This window comes from Pleuronectes platessa, chromosome 2 (genome assembly GCF_947347685.1).
Source record: "Pleuronectes platessa chromosome 2, fPlePla1.1, whole genome shotgun sequence".
In the NCBI taxonomy this organism is placed as follows: domain Eukaryota; kingdom Metazoa; phylum Chordata; class Actinopteri; order Pleuronectiformes; family Pleuronectidae; genus Pleuronectes; species Pleuronectes platessa.
The window spans coordinates 13647000-13670683 of NC_070627.1; the positions used below are offsets into that span (position 1 = coordinate 13647000).

The 23684-nt window shown below is 41.8% G+C and overlaps 1 protein-coding gene across 1 annotated transcript in view; it reads left to right on the top strand.

The window, feature by feature from the left end:
- bsnb (bassoon (presynaptic cytomatrix protein) b) overlaps positions 1–10861 on the top strand; it is a 56953-nt gene extending 46092 nt beyond the window's left edge. The window contains 8 exon segments of the mRNA XM_053446278.1: positions 1540–3640; positions 4001–4881; positions 5220–5337; positions 5429–5575; positions 5766–5821; positions 5971–6085; positions 6454–6659; positions 7603–10861. Of these exon segments, the coding sequence (XP_053302253.1) occupies positions 1540–3640; positions 4001–4881; positions 5220–5337; positions 5429–5575; positions 5766–5806 (3288 nt within the window). The 3' untranslated portion in view covers positions 5807–5821; positions 5971–6085; positions 6454–6659; positions 7603–10861.
- The last annotated feature ends 12823 nt before the right edge of the window (positions 10862–23684 follow it).

Below are 23684 nucleotides of genomic sequence, written 5' to 3' on the forward strand. Positions count from 1 at the left end.
AAAATGAACCTCTTGTATGAATGCTTACCAACAATATATTCAGAAGAAATATCTATGTTTTAGAAATGCAACCACCTGAGAAAATATATAGTCGTTTCTACAAAAAATATATACAGTGCATATTGCATCTTAAAATCCTCAAATGTGGGATAATGTCGTCGGGCTCCCATGGAGACATTTCCCCTTTTGTACAACATATATGTATTTGCTGATAATTTACAATATGTAGTAATGTAGAAGTAATATGTTTAATGGCAGAAAGAACAAATTATAAAACAAATATATGTACATGCAGGATGCTTCATGTGGACAGGATCTGGCATCAACAAAGTGACAGCATGCTCTCATGAGGGCAGCTGATCTTGCCAGAAAAGATTTTCCCATCATCCTCTTCTCCTATATCGCCTCCCTAATCTTCTACCTTTCCATTCTTTCAGTCCCTCTCTCTCTCTCACTGTCTTCTATATTTGGCCAAGCCTAAAGAGTTGCCAGGGGGAGATGCAATGTGGAGCAACCCTGATGGTGCTTTGCTCTCTTACTTATTGTTAGCAGCTGGTCAAAATAAATTATGATTGCTCTGCACTCAGACCAAAATTAGTCTTGAGTAGGAAACATAGAAATCGGGTTTCAGATTTTTCCACATTTGCACCTCAAATCTTTAGTGGTAGCACTTATTACATGGTTCTCTTGTGGATACTTAAGACAATCTCAATGGATCTACTCAACACAACTCGTTTGTAAGTAGCAGACTAGCATAGATGTGTTATAGTTTGTAATGTTTGACTGTTCTTACCCGCATGGAATGTCAAGATTTCTTAGCATTAATAAAGAAGACAGATACTGTGGGTTTTTGATCAGAGGAGCACTGGGGAAATTAATAAATGTCTGAACATAAATTAGAAGGGAATTAAACGACTCAAAACACAATTGTTTCATTAAACTCTGACGTCCATTTTTATTTTTATTTGTTTTATTTAAATTCTAAATTATTCTGATATTTATGAATCCTACATCAACAAATGTTGCCAGGTAAAATAAACCTATTGATACTAGTAGAGACAAATTTGACTAATATTTAATTTACTGCAGTCACATAATGAACATTATATAAATTGTTACATGTAAAGTGATTGAATTCTACCCCTTAGTGTTTTCCCTTGCAGTATTATTAGATAATAGAGGTTCTTTATGTTGACTCCACGACTGCCACTTCCATTTCAAACATTTCCCAAAACATTGTTAATCTGATATAAAATCAAAAAAGGTCCCTTAGTGTATTTGGTTTAATTTAAACAACATTTTAATTGAAACAATATATAAAAATCAATCAGTGTTAATTTAACTAGTGATGGAGCTAATGCTCCAATAGTACAAAGGTCAAGTAATTTGACAACATATCAGGCTGCATAGCTGTTTACGTAGGTCTCAGGATAACTAAATTTGCGAACCCTATACCCACTATACAGTTATGAGTCTAATTTACATAAACACATTCTGTTTATAGCTCAGTGTTTGCTGATGTTTATCTGTTTCTTCTAGCAGATGGTCTCCCTGCAGCAGCAGCAGAACTCTCTGATGAGGAAGATAAAGAGGACTCTCCCCAGCCCCCCTCCAGAGGAATCTCCGCTCCCCATCGTTACTCCAGCACAAATGTACAGCTCTCCTGGCATGCCCCAGAGGATCCTACCCAGACCCTCTCAGGGAGTCACCAAGGCTGGCTTGCTGAGTGAACTGAAAGCTGTGGAACAAGAGTCTTCAAAGCTGCGAAAGCAACAGGCCGAACTGGAGGAAGAAGAGAAAGAGATTGATGCCAAGCTGCGTTACTTGGAGCTAGGCATCACCCAACGTAAGGAGACCATGGTGAAGGAGAGAGAGAGGAGAGACCTGGCTTACATGAGATGTATGGGTGATGCTCGTGACTACATGTCAGATAGTGAGCTCAATAATCTCAGGATGGCAGCTGCAACAGCAACCTTTGATGCTAATGGCTTGCTGACAAGGCCCAGCACTGCACCACTGAGTCAGTTTCCTAATGACCTCAATGCAGCCCCTCAGTATCCCTCAACCTCCTCTTATATGTCTTACTCATACCCACAAAGTCAACCATCAACACAGCAGCCAAGTGCAGCTTACCAACAGATAGGCTTTCAACCTCCCCAGTACCCTTCATCCTCTGCACCTCAGCCAGGAACCTTCCAGCCCCACCCCCCTCCAGGCCCTGGCTACCAGAACCAGGGAACATATCCCTCCCGCATGTATGCCCAGTCCTCCTACCAGGCAGACCTTGGTATGCAGCAGCATGGTCACCAGGCCTTCCATCAGCCTGGTCAACCCATGCCAGGCCAGGGTCTTCCTTACCCCAGCCACAGCTCTTACCAACCTGGCCTCCCCTACCAGCCCCAGGCAGAGATCCTTACTGTACATCAAAGACCAAGGCAAACATCTTTGGCAGACCTTGAGCAAAAACTCCCAACCAACTATGAGGTCATTAGCAACCCAGCAGTGTCAGTGGCAACATCAGCTCCAGACAGCAACTTTTCCAATGCAGTCTACAACAATGCCTATGGACAGTACCGCCCCCCTGAGCCTGGCTTGACTCCCTCTGTAGAGAGTCCCACCTCTGCCTATGCTTCAGATGGTCTCTATACCTCAAACCTGGAGCAGAATATTCCAAGGAACTATGTCATGATTGACGACATCAGTGAGTTGACAAAAGAGAACACTAACCAGCCCGTTGATGCTTTAGGTCATCCTGTTGGAGGCCGGTATCGCACTGAGAACGGCCCTGCCCGTGGGAGCTCCTATAGTAGGCCTGAAGATGGGCCTGTGGATGTTTATGGTAGACCTACAGGATCAACAGGTTACCAAAGCACTGTAGACAGTCGTACCACCACCACAGTGAGTGGAGGCTCTTCATATTACTATGATGATTATAAGCAGTCATCACGGAGCACCCCCAGTAGCCACAAACTTACACCCAAGAATCTTGCCCCAGCTGTAGTCTCCTCTAAACGCAGTAAGCACAGAAAGCAGGGCATGGAGCAGAAGATCTCTAAATTCTCCCCAATTGAGGAAGCACGGGATGTTGAGTCTGACCTTGCCTCCTACACAATGACAACATCAACAGGAGGCAGTTGTACGGTTGTATCCAGATCCAAGAAGCTTCAGGACGATATGACCTACGGGATGAAGAAAAACACGTATGACCAACAGAAATATTATGGCACCAGTCGTGAGGGTCTTGAGGAAGAGGACCGCATGTATAGCTCTGGAAGGTCCAGGTCTACTGGATATGGCATGGACAAGATTTCCTCCAGAGATGCCACGGGCCACAGGAGTAAATCTTACGAAAGAGATGCCATGGAGCGGTCTCAGAGAGGCAGTCGCAGTGGAAGGCCTCCGATGCGCAACCAAAATTCAGAAGAGGAGAGCCCACTCAGTCCTGTTGGGAAGCCTGTAGGCATGGGAAGAACCGCTGACACACCGGAAGCCCACGATGTGAGGAATCAATATGGCTCCAGCCATTCATTGCCAGACGTTCAGGACCACCACAAGAAGGACCTGCCCAGGAGTCATGTCTATAAGCCAGATGACCCTTACCTTGTAGATGACATGCACTGTGCTGTTTCTGACAGTGAAGGTAACTGGTGCTGAATAACTTGTATTGAATTATTTTTTTCTATCCATTAAGAGCCTGCATGCTGAGTGTGGAAGTTTGAGAAGAGCGCCATTATTTTTTGTGCTTCTTTTTTTATGGACTGTTTCGTTTCATACATGGAGCCAAATATGCCTGTTTTTCATTAATGTTTTGCATAAATATTTTTTCAGTGTTGTGGTGTCCTGTTTTTTCTTTTTTTCGTTGCTGGATACCTCAAATATGTGCATGGCTCTGGAATGTGGAGCATGTATTCCAAGTTATTTTGCATGGCTTCACTCTGCATGCTTCTCCTCGCAACATGTGAAACAGTTGACTGATGATGTTTGTTTTGGTTTTAAAAAGCCTATCACCTCGGCCAAGAAGAAACTGACTGGTTTGAGAAGCCACGGGAGGCCCGTTCTGATCGCTCAAGACATCACGGAGGTGGAAGTCACTCATCCACAGGTAGGCGTAGCAAACACACCTACCAGGATTATGATGAACCTCCAGAGGAATACTGTCCTCAGGATGACTACAGTCAACAGCGCCACTCCACCTCCACGTCGTCACGCGACCACCGTCACCACGGCAGTAGCTCTGGCAGACATAACTCTTCTCGACACTCCGCGGAGGACCCAAGGTCCTCCCGCTCTTCTAGGACACACCCCAAAGATCCTTCTGTTCGCCCTGACGGCAGAGGCTCTTCGTCTGCACAAAGGAGGAGTGGTCCAGACTCCCGTTCTGCCCAGGGAAGCCCCCGGAATTCAGGTGACTTCTCTCGTGATACAGCCGCTGGACATCACCACGGTACTGGAGGAAGGAGCCAGAGACCGCAAGGAGATCGCACAACCTCCAAGAGGCAGGATCCCTCTGCAGCAGGGTTTAAACCACAGCAGCAGCCCCCTTCGGGCCATGCTGGTCAGCAACGGTCAGGCAGTCAGGGTCAGACTGGGAGACATCCAGGCTCTGAACCACTTAATGGCACCCAACCAGCCCAGCAACAGGGTGCACTACAACCACAACAACAACCACATCAACAACCACAACAACAACCACAACAACAACAACAACAACAACAACAACAACAACCCCTGCAACACAACCAGACAGCTCCAACCAACCAACCCAACACAACTGCTGCAGGAGCTGGACCAGCACAACAGCAGCCTAAATCCGGCCAAACCCTACCCCAGGGACGCCAGCCGGGAGTCGGGTCTGCAACAGGGCCGCCAGCTACCACAGCAGTGAGTGACATTAAGCCTAGTTTAAGTTATCTATAAGAACAATAACAACATTATATTTTCAATGAGGTGATATTTGGAATTCTTGTGTAGTGGTATTTTATAATCTCATGCCATTACTGTGCCTTATTGAACCACCTTAAACAGATGACACAATTTTTGGTTTATAGAGTCAAAGAACAATCTTATTAGTTTACTTAGAGTCAATGTTGGCAGTATATACACTAAACGGCACACAGTTAAAAGTAGGCGGGGTAAATAAAGAATAACACTGAAATCAAAAAAGTATAGAATTTGATGTTAGATTAAAGAAATCTTTGTGTGTGCTGATTTTTCTGCAGGCAAAGATGGATGCTACACCTGCACCTGCAACTGCCGCTACTGGAATGAAACCTACAGCAGGAGTTCCAACAGCACCTCAGCCTACAAAAATAGCTACACCTCCTCTGACGGGCATTGGTAAGTGCCAGTACTAGCTCTACCATAAACCACACAATGACCCCAGGAAAATGATGACATATGTGTTGATAATTTTTTATTTTGTTTGCAGGCTCCAAGGCAGCGCCTGTTGGGATTGGAAGCAAACCCGCAGGTATAGGCATCGCTGCGCCAGGACAGCCACCTGCTGAGGGGGACAATGTTCTGACCAAAATACTGCAGGGAGGTGCTGCAGAGCAGGCAGGAAAACTTGGAGATGGTATGTTCATATATAAATAATGTTAAAGAACTTTTCTTACAGTTTATGATTTAGCATAGCAAATGTTTAATGTCTTAGTTTTCGAAGTAGAATCTGCATATGAAGATGAAATTAAGATACTGGAATTATTTTACTTTTTTTATCAGGTTGTTTTCTAATGTCTCTTATTGCCTATCTTTGTCACTCACAGCTCTGTCTGGACTTGGAAAGAAGTTCACTTCATTGTGGTGAAGTGATTAGTGGAGGGTAAGGGAATTCAACTTTTACATGAAAGTTAAAGCCTTTAGCAAATCAATCGGATTTAGATTTTCAATCTTGGCAGTCTGCTTATCATCAGATGTTAAGAATTTTTTCCCATCACTTGATAATCGTTGAATCATCTCTGCTTTTTTCAGGGTATGCCGAATTTGAAATTAGATAGATTGGTACAATTGTTCTTGAAAAACCTATGCCTGCATTAAAAACATTTCACATAACAGGAAATAAAGAAGGGGAGATCTTAGTGCATCAGTAAGTATTTCTATAACTTGTTTTCATTTTATATATACAATTTAATTTAAAGAATGTGTTTATTCCCTTCTGCAACACTTGTTCCCTATGATACAATGCAGTGACTTGTTGAGCTGTTGATAGCTGATGATACTCACCATGTTACCTCATTATTTCATGAACTCCAAGACTCCAAGCTGTTGACATAGAATGCTGTCACACTTTGATTAATTGATTAAATGTTATATCAGCTGGATATTTACATCAATTAGCAAAGGCCATGTTTGCATAAAGAGAAGACTCAAGTGAAGCGATGCCTCTTTTAATGCTGTGACGATATATTTGGACTGATCCTCTGTACCTTTCCCTTACCCCAAATTACTGAACAGAGCTGGAAAACAAAGGATGCCTTGTCAGCACTGAATCCCCAGACATGAGCACACAATTGAGTTGAATTAAACTAGGGCAATCGCTTCGTCAGCACGATGTAACAAGACATGAGCGGAGGCCTGCAGGAGGCCTGGAAGTAATTTGATGCCTTTGCACGACTATAGTCCCAGAATGATTACTATGGAGACTTTTCGATGCTTCAGTGGTAAGTAACTGAAAATAATATCATCTGTTTCTTATTAGTTATTTGTTGTTTTTGTTTTTTTCTTCATCCTTTTCTATCATTGGTTGATCGCTGTGCCGGGTCACAGGCAGCCTGAATTCTGTGTTGGAGAGGTGAAAGGCCAAAGCCAAGAATATGGGAGGTCAGCACTAGTACGCTTTACCCTTTGACTCCACACACTTGTAATAATCTGGGCCAAGCACACTGGGCTATAATTAGCCTGAGATGGCTAACTGAGGCTTGGCTTTAATGTTGCTCACGCACAGACACACAGGGACAAGAGCACATGCAGGCACACAGAAACATGACTCATGGTAAGACTCGCTCGTTACATGGAAGAATGAACTAATCAACTAATTCGGCTCAATGGAGCAGAACTACAGAAGCGAAAATAAAGCAGATTTCACTTTGTTTAGCTTCTGTCAAAACGCACATGTTGTGCTTTGTACAGGATGAAGTAATGCTACATTTGAATAAAAGAATTTCATTCGACTGTTTAGTCTAATTTGACACTTTTTTGACACAAATATCAGTAGCCATGTCAGTCTTCTATATGTCCTGGCCAGTCTGAGGATTCTGGGGGGGAATGTGGACATAAACCTGACTCAATGCTTCTTTGAGCTGCAGTCCATCCTGCTCAGCCTAGTGGATTACTGCCGATAGCAGAGAGGCTGTGAGTAAGGGGGAGTCGGCTGGAAGAGCTGTAACATGCACACAGATGAAGGCGTTGGCCTGTGTTAGTGTGCTGTGTAACAATCCCTGCAGTACAGCCCCAGTTCATTTAAAAATATATTTGTCCATATTGCTTTAGTCTATGTTGCAGCATTATATCTTGTATTTGCATTAGGACTTGTAAATTTGATATCATGCCTTAATAATTCATTTTATTCTGCCAACATTCACATCTTCAGTGTTTGTATTAAAGGAGGACAACAACGGTCGATAATGAGGATGCAGTGAAGCGGAGGAGAGTGGGGGGAGGAGGACTTGTATTTGCTTCCCCCTCCTCTTCTAGAACAAAGTCTCCTGGGATCTATATGACAGTAAAAGGCTTGAGGAGAGAGGCACCTGGATATCATAGGAGAAAGTCTGCTCTGCCGCGCATGCCCCTCTCTAAATCAACTCAACATAGGAAGCCTTGCAGCGCCCTCTACAGGGATTTCGATGGAACACAGCTCATGTTTGAGGAGTCCTGGCGAGGATGTTTTATTCTACATTCATCCCCTCAGAGCCTTTTCATACAAAAAATATATAAAAAGAAGGAAGATTTTCCATAGGTTTTGCTTGCACCAATAATACCAATCTCAACCCACAGGAATGTCGCATATCTGAAGAAGACAATGCTTATCACGGCAACGACAACCAACCTTATGACTTCACTACAACCCTTGAATGTTTGGTTTTCTCTGGTCTCTGCAGTACATTCCAGTATAGGGAATTTTACCCTTTCTTTGAATGTGTTTTTATTTTGTCCTCATTTCGTTTTTTGATGTCTACAGAATGCGTTGTGTAAATGGGGACACCAGAATGCACGCTCAAATATTAGAAAAACTGAAGAAAAAAAAAGAAGTCCATTTTTTTCACCTATGAGATGCCACTTTTCATTAGCTTTAGTTTTAGGGGAAGGAATTTACTACCAGTGTGCCCACAAATGTGTGAGATTCACACAGACGAGAGGACCAAATGAAAGAGTGGCCACGGCTCTTTATATGCCATCGCAAAGCCATCGTTATCGTCAGCCCCGGAGACTTCTGGGACTATATCCGTTTTATTGTTTGTCTAATCTTTTGTTTTTCATTTTTGCCTGATATTTATTGAATGGAAGAGCCTTATTCGGTACATCTTTTTACCTGTATACCTCATATGTTTTAAATTGTCCATATCACCATGCATTTCTTTTTACACAACTGTATATTGTATGTACATAAAACAACTCAAAGATCTAACGATGTAAATTTGTCCTTTGTGTATTTATGGAATCACTTTCTAGTGACTTTCTTTTCTTTCTTTTTTTGCTGTTCTGTGTTTTTTTTTTTTGGTAAAACTTTATATTTTTCACTTTTGATTTGTTTGAATCTGTTTTCTTGCATCAAATTATTTGCTTGTTTGTTTTTAAAAGCAATAGCATGCAGAAAATGGTATATAGCACAAATATAGGTACAAATATTGTTTCAATTTGCGAAGGGAACTTATCAAACACTTGTGTCGATAAATAGCCGTAATACAATTTGTCAGAGGGTTTACAACCACAGTACCATGTCCAGACATGCATGTTTTGTGCAGATGCATTAGAGCATGCAAGACAGGTACGATCACACAGACTCTCTCTCTGTGTCTCTTGCAAACACACACACACACACACACACACACACACACACACACACTGTACAGGTTACGGTCTTTGCATCCTATAGTTACACCTCAAAGCCAATGTTAATCGAGTATTCCACCGAACAAACCTGTTAACCTCCTGCAGATCGATGTGGTTACCAATTCACCAACAAGATGATCTCACTAACAAGCTGGGCCCACTGCCTCTATTTGTGCAAAGACACGTGTACACAAACATACACATGCACACACACAGTCACAAAAATACGTACAGATAAAGAAGAGGATGAAAGCAATTATCAATTTAAATGTTCTATGCAATGACTCATTTTGAACCTGGAAGTGATTCAGCCGAAAACAGTTTATTATCATCATTGTGTTCACAAGAAAACAACAAAATTATGAGCTAAAACAGTAAAAAACAAAAAAACAAGGTCATGAAAATGTTTTTACTTAGCAACTTGTCTGTATGAATTTGAATATTGAACTAGAATTGTTTTTATTTTTGTGGCATGTATACTCACCCCTCACACCCCACACGGGGGACTTGTTGCCAAAGGGTAAACTGTGTAGACTGTTGGTTTGAATGTCCATCATCATGTTGCTTTGAAGCATGGGTTTGCTTGGCTTTGTCTGGCTGTTCGTAAGCCCTCCTTCAGTTCTTGTGCGTTTTGGCTGACCTGGGCTCCTCAGTGTTTGGCTTGCAGTGACTGTCCATGCGGCTGTAAACATGTGATTCAGATGGTCAGCACTTCTCATTAATACGTGTCAATGTACATAATGGGTGTCAGTATAACCTGTGGGGTCAATGGAATGCTAATATCAGATGTCTCTTTCTTGATTAAAACACTCAGAAGCAGCCAAGCCATTGGAACGGTGCATGATTTGATCTTATATTCTTGGAATTTGTACCTGAATAAAAAAAAAAGAGAGAAAAAAAAGGTAAGGCATGATTTCCCTAAGGTTTTTAAACCTTGACTTTCACGGGCCAACAAAGAGAATATTGATGATTAAAATGTTCAGACAGCCTTTCACAAATCAGGGCATGCCATTTGGAAAGCACAAGCCTGACTGGTAGCACTTGCTTCTCGACAAAAACCCATAAATATGGAGGTTTGCTTGCGTAACAGTGCCTCCAGCTGAACAGTGTGAGAACTGCGTCAGAACAAGAGGTGAAGGTGCTAGCTGGTCGATATGAGGTGCACGAGACAAAACATCCTTTAGTGCAGCCGTCCGGATTGTCAGAAAGGCAGACAGACACACAATCTTACTGTAAATACAAACTCATTTTACTGTACAGCTTTTGAGTTCTGAGTACGGCCGTCATGTGCATCCCCATGCCGTATTTGCTGCCAACTTTTGTGTATAAAAATAATATTTATTACCACGATGATGATGATGATAAAGCTAATGGTGATGATTATTACTATTATTGCATAAGCATAGTGTATGTGGCTGACTCATATTGACTGTTTACAACAGTGGAACAAAAACACGTATTCCGAAACATCCGGTCTGTGTAGAGTTTCTATACATATTGTTCATTGTAAACAAGACAAAAAAGAAAAACCTCCATGGCATCAGCAGAGTACAATGCCTTTGTCAGACTATAAGGGGGTCTTTGATTTGATGGGTGTGATCTGCGAGGTGATGAGGATCATGGGAAGAAGCTGGCAAAAAAAGACAAAAAAAAAAAAAAATCTGGAGAATGTCATTCACTGTTGTAAGTGCAATGGGCAAAATGTCAGTCGTGTATCCATTGTGAAACCTTGTGTTCTATTCAGTGTATTCCTGTAAACAGAGTAAATTTTGGTGCATCATGTCAAGTAATGTGATTAATGAAAAATATTGACCCTGCAATTTCCAAACAGAGAAAAGAATAAAAAGAAAATGAATATATTGCAGTGATTGTCTTTGTAAATGTGTGTGTCACCTATTTGCTTTGCAATGCTGATCGGAACGATTGCGGTGTAGTTGCTTTGCTGCAGACAAAGGAGAGATTAAGAATAAGGCCTTGAAGGCAACAAGGCTGTTCAGATGAAACCTGGCTTTACGCGCTGAAGCGGCGATGACTTATCCCAGCGTGGGTGGTACGGAGGCAGGAACAGTGAGAGGAGAGTGTTTGCCAATGCTTAGGGAGAGATGGAGGTGTGAGTGTGAGGTGTGTATGTGTGTGTCAGGGAAAGAAAATAAAGATCCCTTTATCCTTCTATTTTCAAATTTCTTAATGCTATTTAGTATTTATCTGCTGCCGCATTTTTATAAATACAGCTTAACATCAACTGACAGAAGAGAAAAGCCAAACGTCAGTGAATACGAAATAACAAAGTGATGAATCTTACAGATGTTTTATCCAGGTAGGCTTCAACTGGTGGTAAAATCCAGGATTCAATGATCCACACAGGTTTACAGTCCTCTCGGAACAGGTCCTTTCTGCAATTGGGGGGGCAGCTGTGGCTCATGAGGTAAAGTGGGTTGTCCACTAACCAATTGGTTGCCGGTTCAATCTCAGTCTCGCCCGTTCCACATGCTTAAGTGTTCTTGGGCAAAATACTGATCCTCAAATTCCCCCTGACGGCTGTACTGGCAGTGTGTGAGTGATGTATCCAGTGACATTGTTTGACTCATCGCCCTCTGGAGCCTCTGAAGACTTTATAGACATGTGCAGTCGTACTCTCCAGACTTTGATGTGTAAAATAACTGAAGTGCCCCTTAGACACAGTTTTGTTTTTACCGGGCAGCTATCTCGTCTTGTCGTTCAAGAACAGGTATGAAGACTTTTGCCATTGGATGTGGTCAGGTATTCCAGTGTAGTGTGTCTCCTAGTTGAAGTGTCATGTTGGCTTAACTTTGTGGGCTGTGTAAAAGTTTAAATTAAGGATGAGATTGTTGTATTCTCTTCGACTGATCTAAGATGTGTGCCACATGACTGCTGAGTCAGGACCTGAGGACTTGACTCAGCTTCTATGTTGACCCGAGCACTTTTGCTTTATTGTGTATACTAATATGGTTTTTCCTCAAGTCAGTTTGGTGCGTCAGTATATTGTGTCTTTGCTTACCGTCAAAGATCCACTGACCAGCAGACAGTTGGGTTGTTGTTGTGCTTTTATGAGCACAGTGAAGTACTCCTCAACCGTAACAAAGTTGAATGGGCCGTCAGGTAACAAATAAATCATGGGCCATTCAGCAGCTGCTCCCCTTTCCCACAATAGTTATGCATCAATAATCACAGCAGAAGATCCTGACTGCCCCCATCTGGTTAGGTACAGAACTGAAAGGGGGGGGGGGGTGAAGATGAATTTTTTAATTTTGTAATATGTGTTGTATTGTGTTTGGGTGGGGGGTATATTGTTTTTTGTATTTAGATTTTATATGTAAACTATGAAGATTTTAGTTTTTTCTATAAGCTGATATTGTGTTATGATTTTAAAAAGCCGGATGTAGTCTTTGGGTGTGGGTGAAGTTCTTTTTGATGAGGCTATGGAGATTGGTTATTCTGTGTGAGAAGGTGGATATAAAGGGTACTAATACAGGGTTGGGGTCAGGGTTGTTGGGTAGGTGATTGTTTGTGGCCCACGCCCACAAGGCTAGGATAAGGGTCAGGGTTAGGATTGGGCCTTGGGTTAGGATTAGGGTTAGGGTTAGGGTTGGGACTTGGGTTAGGTTAAGGGTTAGGGTAAGGGATAGGGTTATGTTTAAGAAGGTCGTAGAGACTTGCAAGTAGGCTCTTCCCGCACTAATGCGGGCACTCCCGATCGATTGGTCCCATCCCCGAGCTTCTACGACCTTCGGAAGGGAAAAACCTAATTTGTGAACTGTTAGGGTTAAGGTTGCAATTATGGTTAGGGTTAGGAGTTTAAGTCTAGGGTTAGGGTTATGGATAAGAAGGTCGTAGAGACTTGCGAGTAAGCTCTACCCCCACTAATGCGGGCACTCCCGATCGATTGGTCCCATCCTTTAGCTTCTAAAGGGTAAACCCTAACCCTAACTTTTTTTGGACCATACAATTAATTCGGCTCATACAAAATTACTCACAAAAGTTTACTTTAAAACCATAGACACACACTCACTCCTTCACAAGAAAAGTTACCAACTGAAACAGACATTTAAAGGCCTCACTAAATCTCAAATCATCCATTTTTATAGATTATTATCCAGACCCACTGATCTCCAAACATCCATCTCCATCCTTTTTAATAGTCTCAGACATAGGGGCAGGGTTTACCGTTAGGGTTTACCCTTTAGAAGCTAAAGGATGGGACCAATCGATCGGGAGTGCCCGCATTAGTGGGGGTAGAGCTTACTCGCAAGTCTCCACGACCTTCTTATCCATAACCCTAACCCTAGCCTTAAACCCTAACCCTACCCCCCCCCCCCCCCCCCTCCTTACCCTAATTGCACAAATTGGGTTTTTCCCTTCCGAAGGTCGTAGAAGCTCGGGGATGGGACCAATCGATCGGGAGTGCCCACATTAGTGGGGATAGAGCCTAATCGCAAGTCTCTATGACCTTCTTATCCATAACCCTAACCCTAACCCTAGCCCATAAACCTAACCCTAATTGCAACACTAACCCTAACCCTAATCGCAACCCTAACCTACACTTACCAAGGTCATACAAACTTGTCAATGGTACCGATCGAGCGGGCGTGCCAAGCGGGCGTGCCAGCATTAGTGGGGGTAGAGCCCACTCCCAAAAAAACGTATTCAAGAATATCTCCTTTGCCTGTGGACTGCTAACCCTAACGTAAAGTCATACATGTACCAGGTTAACTCCTTAACAGACTTTTACATGGTAAAAAGTTTATGACTTCGAAGTTCATCAGATCATAATCATTTCAGCTTAGCCAATAGGTGCTGGACATCAGCATCAGGTCCTCTAAGTGATTGTCTATTCTAGTAAAGTTACACTTCCTATAATTTATTTATGTCACAAAAAATAAATTAATCTGCAAGTCCACTTTTTTAACACAATAATTCAATAAAGTCTGCCTCAGATTAACGATGTAAAAACTGAGGGTAGCAGACAAGTTTGGTTTTCCCTGTAACACGTTACAACACATCAACACCTATACTCTCAATAAAGAGCTTTAAGAAACCTAATGCAACTTTAAACAGCTGCTCTTAAAATGCAGCTGGGACTCTAAATACTCACGTTTCCGTTGATCACAGTAAATCTGTTTCTGTTGAATAATAATCTGTGTAGCTTTGTCAAGTCAAATGGGTTGGCAAGTGAAACAACTTTACATAACATTTCATATCTTACGTGGTGGAGCTTATTCTCCAGACACACACAGTCTCCTGTCTCAGTTAAAAAGATTCATCCTCATAAACTCTAACGCTTCTCTCTGCTGTGTGGACCGGTTCATGTCGGTGTGTCGGTAATAACTCCTGTACGGCCCCGTTAGCATCGCCATTACTATTGGTATCTTGCCTGCAGGCTAGCGAAGCTAAACTAACATACCAGGTACAGAGACACCGATACCTGCTAATCACTACTAACACATACATAAACTGCTAAACTTTATTTACCACAGAAACAGGAGTGCAGACGTCTGTAGCTTCTCCGTCAGGAGAACAAGCCAAACATCAAATCGTATTATTCATCCGATATGTGAGTGAGAACCTCTCCACAGAATCTGAAATGATCAATAATAACTACATGGTCTAAACAAAGCGGAGAAGTAAAAGGATTAAATAATCCATTTCCTGACTCTCCTTCTGAACGGAGGGTCACTGGTTTCTGTGACGATGTCAGCTTCTGAACCGTACCACGGAGAGTTAAGTCCTTCTTGAGAGAAAAATTCATACATCTGCTTCGTGTCAGAACTGTCTTCATAAAGCCGAACGTATCATAACTCCACAAAGGTTGAAACATCACTAAACTGTTTCCATTAACTGATGTGACCCGTCAGTGAAAGGGTCATGAAGTCTTAAGTGCTCCATCTTTACTATAACAAGGATTTATTACTGCTCGGCCAACACAGCAGCCAACTCCACAGTACTGGTGTCCAATCTTTTTAACTCCAGGCTCGTCTGACGGAGCACATTTAACATTATAATGATACATATAAAACTGATGCCCCCTTCTCATAATGGGAACTCTATAGTAATAAATTGACATTTTTATCCTTTTGCTGCTTGTCATAGAGGCTTCTCCTCTTATCCGCCACTGAGCAGGTAGACGCTTGTAATCATGAGTTGTTATCATTTTACTTCGTTACATTAAAGGGAGAGTTCATCTTAAAATTTAAATTCGCTCTTATCTACGCACCACTACATCAATGTGGAATCAAAGTGTTTGAGTCCACAAAACACTTTTGAAGTTTCAGAGTTAAGCAGCATTGCAGCCAAATCCAATACAATTGAAGTAAAGGGGGACCATTTCTTCAAACATAAAATGAATAGATAAAAACTTATGGGGGGGCGTGGTGGCGGTGTCGCCAGCGGTCTGAGAGACTGCTGGCAGGTCAGGAATAAGTTTGCCGCCACCTAGTGTTTAAACTGAGAAGTGCCATAAAGTGAGCCATAGTGTATGATATTTTTAGACTCTGATACGGGCCAATTAAAAATGGATGGCGGGCCGCAGTTGGCCCCCGGGCCGTAGTTTGGACACCCCTTCTTTAAGGGTATGAAGGTAAGTCATTCAAATGTGATTGGGGTTCTGTTATTCATCTATTTTCTGAAAGGCATGATGGGAGCCTTGGCCTGAGGTTTATTTTATCTCGGCAATGACCTCAAAGAATCAGTTTGTGACTCATCCTCAGGAGACGGGAAGAGAGAGGTGGATGACGTGAGGCAGCGGAGAATGACCGGAAGCAAGGAGCACTCAACCACTAAATTATTGAATTTGTCATTTCTACCGTCAGACTGCTCACGCACATGACCAGAAGTGAACTGACTCACTGATTTCTCTGATGTGGAAACGTAGTTCAAAGGCTGGAGAGATTAACACGACTCTGTTGTGTTTAACCTCACCACCAGAGGTCAGCAGAAGGCACACCCACAGCCTCCATCAGTTGACATCAGTCAGGTTGCTGAGTCAAATGACAAATGATTGGACTGAGGGGGGAAAGTGGCTGCTTAGGTTCTCCTCCCTCAGCTGTCAATCACAGTATTAATCTGTTTACTCCTGAGTCCTACACAGGCTGCATGATCAATACACAAGCCTTTAATAATGATCCATCCTTCTTCCAGGCCTTTACGCTTTCTGAAAGGTTTGTTTGTGGACCGCGTCAGTCTCACCTAAAGATCACTCAGCTGAAATGACTGTAGTGTCTTGGAAAAAGAAAAATAGCCTGAGTCTCTTGGTATCAGAGGAGAGCTTGTGCTTTCTCATTAAATTGGAAAGTAGAAGGTTTCAAACAGGATTTAACTTTTTCTTATTTTTTCTTATCCTCTCATGCTCATGTAGGAAATTGAAAGCTTCTTCACCCCTGCAAGGTCTGCAGAAGAAAAATGTTATTATTTCTGTATTCATTTCATATGTCGTCTTTATTAAACGGCGTTTCATACATTTCATGTTACATCTGTCTCACAAAGACACTTTTATTTTAGTGATGGTTTTAAACTGCCTCTGGACTCATACACTGCTCCTGTAAATCAAGCATCAACATTGATTTGATTTTGGCCAACTCGAGGCTGCTGCTGTGAGTAAACACAGCACTCAGACAAAGGAACTAACTTATCCTCTTGTTTGATTTATGGGAGCTGAATGAAGCCTGTGTAGCTGGTGAACTACAGCAGCTATAGGCTGAGTTATGAGCTTTGATTATAACCCAGCAGTCAGTGTTTCGGAAATTGAGCTACTGGAGAGTTTCTTTGTTAAAAATCTAAACTCACTCTGAGGTGAGCCAATTCATCAGCTTGCTGCGGCAGCCATGAAAACAGGACAGTGATTACAATCACATATAGGAGCTGAGAGGAGTAATGGACATTTCAACGCTAATAAAATAATAAATTGACCTCCTTCGCGTTACTTGAAAACTGGAAAAATCTTATATAGACATACAGTTAATTTACCAAGGCATGCATTGTAGATATATGACATCAAATGTTTACTTTGTAAACATTTTTTTACTGCCTGAGCACCAATCATTGCGAAAACCCTGTTGAAATTGCTTATATTATTATTTTAAATCATTTTTAAATTGTGGTTCTAAATGGAAATTTTTGGTGCAGAACATGAAGATACAGTGGTGGATGTATATTTTTATTGAACAATGGTTTTGAATTCGTATTCTGATTTCTGTTAAGAGGGAGAGGGTCTAATGATCTATCTATAAGTGAGATAATGGTAAATCATTAATTATTTCTCTGGGAGCGTAGACATTCCTCTCCCCTATAATATAATTTGGACGTTGATTTGGACAAATCAGGAGAGACGGGCAGCATTTCGACTTTGACAACAGGTGTGCATGGTCACACATAACCATTTTTTAGGTCAAAATCTATCACAGTCTACGGGTTCCCGGGATCGACTGGACACATAGGTATTAATCAGAAGAGCTTCTAATTGTAGCCATTCCCCCCAACCCTGTTCACCTTGTATGTGTGGATGAGACAGAAAGAAAGAGGGGGACAGAGATAGTCTGTGTGCATGTCTGCGCACAGAAATGCTGATTCCTCTCCTTTGGGCCCTGTCAAATGCACTAAGCGTCAGTTTTTCACAAAGCCCCCCCAAAAAAATTAAACTGAGGAATGTCCCTGTAACTCTAAAGGCTGAAGGCAGAGAGAGGAGAGAAGGGAGACAGGAGCCAGGGGGACGTGGTTCTGTTTTGGAGAAGCCGGCAGGGCCTGTGTGTTTGAACATCTCTGAAGGACGCACTCACCTCATGGTGAAGTCGCAGCTTGTGATGTCGTCACATTGGATTGATTCATGCTGCAACAGAAGCTCCTCTGTCAGACCTGTTCTCTGGACCCCGGCTTTCCCTCAGGCTATTCTTATTTGTAGAACTGGCAGTCTGAATATAATTCTGGAGATGAGTCATTTTTTATAAAAGACTCCGCTATGTGTTGCTGCTTTGTGGGTTGAGTACCTGACACCAGACTGTTTTATTTAAGACCAGAGACTGTTCTGAAGTCCTACAGGTTGGAGGAAGGTTTGGGAAATAGGCTTGTGCGCTTTGTTCAAACCACTCTCACATCTGTAGGGTATATGAAGTTACTACCGTGAGTCTTTTCCTCATTGCAAGGTTACTAGGCAACATATCTAACCATCTAAATCCATTACTATATTATACTATTTATTAGATTAACCCATGGAAAACCCAAAGTGTAAAAATGGAACATTGTAATTTCGCATGAGTTAATGTGCCGTTATATTTCCTGGCTGCATGTGTGAAGTTACTTCCTTGAGTCTGTTCATCATTGTGGGGTTTCTAAGCAACATCTGACACACGCCAGGAAGTACAGTAACTTCACCCAGCTAAGAAACAGCGTGGTACATAAAACTAGCTAGTTTCATATTCATCCTGCAGTCCTCAGGGTGATACTGATCAACTCATCGAACTCTCAGTAAAAGAGCAAACAAGTGCATTTTCCAAAATGTGTCTTTTATTTATCCTTAATCCCAAAACTCATCCAAAATTAACCTGACATACAAATAGATTCTACTCATCATGACTGACAACAGTTAACTGTGTAATATGCAAGTCAACTGTTTCGTGCCACGAGCTCCTAAATCATCTACTCCTGCTCACTTGATGCGATTTCATGCCAGCCGGTTGGGGTAATTCTGTTTCCTCTCAGCCAATAAGAATAAACTGGATTAGATGTGCAAGAGTAGTTATGGAGCGAGAAACAAACAGAACACACAGCATATAAGGACCAAGAGGCTAAGCCCACAGTGTCACTCGTCTTTGCAAATACTAGCAGAACACAGCTCGACATATCACAATATTTTCTGATATTTAATGAACATGGAAGATTCCTCTACAATGTAGTAAATGTATAGTGTGCTAAAGTCCAACCTTAATAACATAAAAATGTCTCACCAGGCAACAGGTCAAACAAATAACTTTCAAAATAATCATAATTAAAGGGAATAGATTGGCTTTAAAAGTTAAAAGACCGTCCAAACAACATTTTTAGCAAAGCCTTCAGAAGAGACTTGAAAGAAATTACTGAGTCACCTGCACTCATTTCCTCAGGCAGATCGTTCCAGAGCCTTGGCGCCTGGACCGCAAAGACTCTGTCACTTTCAGTTTTCAGCTGGGAGTCTGGGACAGATAGCAGGCCTCTGCCCGAGGATGTCAATGTATGAGCCAGTGATTAGGGTTCTAAAAGGTCAGATATATAAGAGAGAGATAAAAGCCATGAAGAGGTTTATAAGTAATCAATAAAATCTTAAAATCAGCCCTAAAACATACTGAGGGCCAATGTTAAGAGGCTAATAAGTGACGAGTGACGCCATGAGTGCTTTTAGTATTGGCGCTATAAATATACTTCGATACATTTACTTGTATATTTACAATATTGAATACATGACTTGTTTATGTATATATGTGCCTGAAGAAAATTGTGCATCAGTGATGCATAGACAACAGAATAATAGACAAAGACCAGTGTACCATCACAACATGAACTAATGCACACAAATTCTTTCCATCTATTGCACATGATCACTAAAAAGTCCCCAAATGTACCATAAAAGTCTCAAAAAAAGAATGCATCTCAGTAGGAAATTCAAACAAGCATTGTCAGAAATCTGGTATTTCTGACTGGTGAATGAAATAAACGCGATTTGCAGATTCAGATGTCACAGAATAAAGTTGACCAATTGTCAAAATATCCGGGCCTGCTATTAGCTCCACCTGCACAGGTTTGAAACCCATTTAGTGTTGGTTTAGCCCCACCTCCCCTGACATTGTCTATCCTACAGTCACGTGTAAATGTCAGTGAATAGGATGAATAGCTGATGCATATAGGAGCTGGAATATAAACCCCCTCAGTGAATGGTTGGTGATTTCCTCGCAGCATCATTATAAGATGAGTTCCGGTGCAGGCCGAAGCTCCTCCTGTCAGCTGCCACTAGTGGTGATGCTGCTGCTCCCTGGTGTGTAGAGGAGGAGAGAGAGCGTGGCCGCTGCCCAATGACAGCGCAGGATGCTGAGAGAGGCAGAGAGAGGCTGCCAGGGTGAATGGAGGCGACAAGATGCCGTCTGGAGCGGCGGAGGAGAGGAATTAACATCGATAAAGGTACGTTTCCTCCTTTGATTCCTCTCCCACTCTGCATGCTTGTCATTACAGAAACTCTGACGCGTAAAGTCCCTCGAGTGTCCTCTGGTTTTTGAGCGGTTTGTGTGAAAAAAAAGAAGCAAATGCTGTTCGCGTTAAAAAAAAAAAAAAATCTTTCTCGTATCGTGGTGGCACGGACACATCAGTCAGTCACCGGATACCGGAGCATTAGCATTTTAAATCCCTGTTTAGTGGATGGAACCGCGGTGTGTTTCAAAATAAAGGTTTCAGCTCCATAGAGGCTGATATTGCACTGGTGTGTTCACGTGCATCCACCACGCTAGGAAAATGTAGGCCCTGCGAGCTGTCAAGTGCTTGGTCGTGCCTTCTTCTGCAGCAGCACATGTTATTCTGCCTGGCTGGACATCCAACTGAAGACACTGAAGAACGTATTTCCATTCAAACAAGGTGCCCACATGTCATTAAGATCTGTACAGGGCATCTCACCTGTTTTGCCTGTTTATTCAGAGGACATTTCTAAACCACAGCAGGATCCTGGTGTCCCTTTTTGGATTTTGCCTTTTAAAAACAGCACATTTACATTTTTCTCATCTAATCGACCATCTGAAGTCAGCGGGAGGCATTTGGGCGAGCGTTGAGGCTCTGTAGTAGAATACAAGATGAGGATGAGGAGGCTGCATGTGTTGCACTTACCTAGGTGGCACTGTGCCGCACTGAGCCGGCTGGTATATAGACCAGGCTCCTTCTTTTCACATGAAATTTCTCCATTATCAAGCTATTGTATAGGCTATTTATAGAGATCTCCTCTTTGTCAGCTCCAGACATGCGCTCTGACCTCAGACACTCTAAAGACCCTTGGTTTTATCCACTCCAGAAGAAGAAAATGCCGGCATGCTGCTGCCTCTCAAAATGTCACGAGTGCCTCATAGAGAACTAATGTCTCCTCGACCTCACTGACAGACTCAACCACACCTGTGGTGAAATCGTTCTTTCTTCTGGATCCGTTGTCTCCACACCACCGCTCTTTGAATTACCAGTGATCATTTCTTCTGGGGCCTGTATTGGCTTTTCCTGTCAGGGCCTGGTTACTGTAATTAATACCTGAGTAACATCAGCAGTGTGACTATTCAGAAATCAATCACAGCAACAGCTTAGGTCAGTATTTAGAAAAAGGTCCATGGGGAAAAAAAATATGTGAGAAACTATGAAGGGCATAACTTGAACCCTGGTCGAGGGTTGAGGTCAAACACTCCGGATAGTTTCTAAATGATTATTTCTTATGCTTGATATTCCGTAGATACAATCACTATTTATATGTCATACATGACAGCTAATAGCAACCAGCTAGTAGCCAAATAGCTACATGAAATCTGAGTTAGCAAGGCTATTCCTTGTTTGTACTGCAGATTAAATAAAATTGAGAAGACCACCATTTTATCATGTTTTAAAATTTGGTTTTGACTGGAGGGGCTACAACCCCCCAATACCTCTATAGATAACGCTCTATAAAACTACACATAACAGCCTACAGCGGGTGGGTTACTGTGTTAAAATATGCATTAGCACCATTAACTGCACCTTCTCTCAGATTATCTAAGAACTGCAGGAGAGAGTGGGAGTAGAATAAAGTGCTGTAACTGACCTCTTCATTTGGCACAACCTGTGATTCTCCAACATTATCACTGTTTCTGCAGAGAGCCTACAACACGTTGGTCACATCCTTCTGCCCAGCAGCCAGCATTGTGCTGCAGGGCTTTGTGGATCTGATACAGTGGTGAAATCCTTCAGTGCATATAAGAAATGCAGATATAGAACAGTGTAATCAAAAGAATAAAATGTTTTAATGTTACTTAAAAAGTCAGATGAACGGGAGTAGAACACAACTGTGTATAAGAGACTTCTTTAACGTATTGATGACGACTGTGATAGTGCTGAAGATGTAATAACTGATTAGTGAGGAAACAGACATTCTACTACATTTACAGTGAACTTATTCTATGTTGACCTTTGCTCTAAAAATGAAAGAATTTGCAGCTTTTACTGGGATGTTTAATTAAATACGTATATAGTGATTATATGACTAAGACAACACATGTAATTTAAAGGCACCTTGGGCATTTTCAGTATTTTCTGGCATTGAAGGGAATTAATGTTTAATTAATGAATCATAAAAAATATAGAAAGACATTGACTTTATTCAATGCAATTGTTCAAACCACAATGAATTTATTGTTTTCATCCTGATGTTCCAAGACAATAGGAAATCAATCTTTAAAAGGTGATTGTGTGGGAGTGTAGCCTCCGGATGGACAGAAAAACTGATCATAAAATAATTTATTACAGTTTTGACCTGATATAGCAAAACACATTTCTGTCATATGAGCCATTGTTATAGATACAGTAGCTGACAGTGTAGATTGGCAGGACAAATGCGGAGGTGAGGGGGAGGAGATGCAGCAAACATCTCCCTGCACGGGGGATGTTTTGGTCACATGGCACCTGTCCCAGATCACTGGCCCACCAGCACTGCACACTTGACATAATTTTTTTTGAAACAAATGCATCTATACAGGTGAATCACAGCTAGTGTCAGCTTGAATCCGTTCTTCAAGTTTCAAGAGAATAAAAGATGACGCAAGGATGAAGCACAGGAGCCGAAGAGTCACGGCCGGATCACTGGTGAATCAGTGGTGATACGGAGGAAGTTAAAAAAATGATGAATCCATATATAGTACGGCAAACAAAATCAAACAAAAACTGACCCAAAGTTGCTTAAAATGACTAAAAACAAGAGTAAAACAATTAAAAAGAGTATAAATCAATTTAAATTAAACATTCCCGAATGCTTTCAAAACCAAACCAGGTTTCAAGATGTATATTATACTATAAATAATAAGTTATCCTTTATTATAAGATGTTTTTTATTGTTTTGTTTGTGCTGCCCAGTGCGACTTTTGCTTTTGGAGCAGAGACAGCACTGACAGAGCCAGACCTCACAGACCTGCTGACCACTGATGATAAGAGCAGCAGTGTTTGTTGTTGCAAATGTCTGCATATTAAAAATTTGAATTTCATTTGCCATGCCTCTCTCAGAGGGATTATTGTTTATAGGCTACATCATGAACTTAGAATCTTGGAGACACGCACTGTACAAGCCTGATTTGTTCTGCTGTTTCATATCAAACATAAAATATGAAATTATATTTATATTTAGAGCCCCATCCTATTTCTAGGCACCTGTTACTTAATATGGCGAACTGAGATGACAGTGTCCCATGTGATCTCCTCTGCCAGGCTGCAGTGATTCGCCCCTGGCATAGTGTTCCTCACAGATGAGGATCCAGAAGTCTTCATACACTGAGAGCAGACCTGTGGACACATTCGTCTCTGTGGCATGAATCCTCATTTCATCTGTCCCTCAAATTAAAACTAAAATAATTTACACAAAGTAAAAAACTTCTGGACAATAAGAGAGAGAG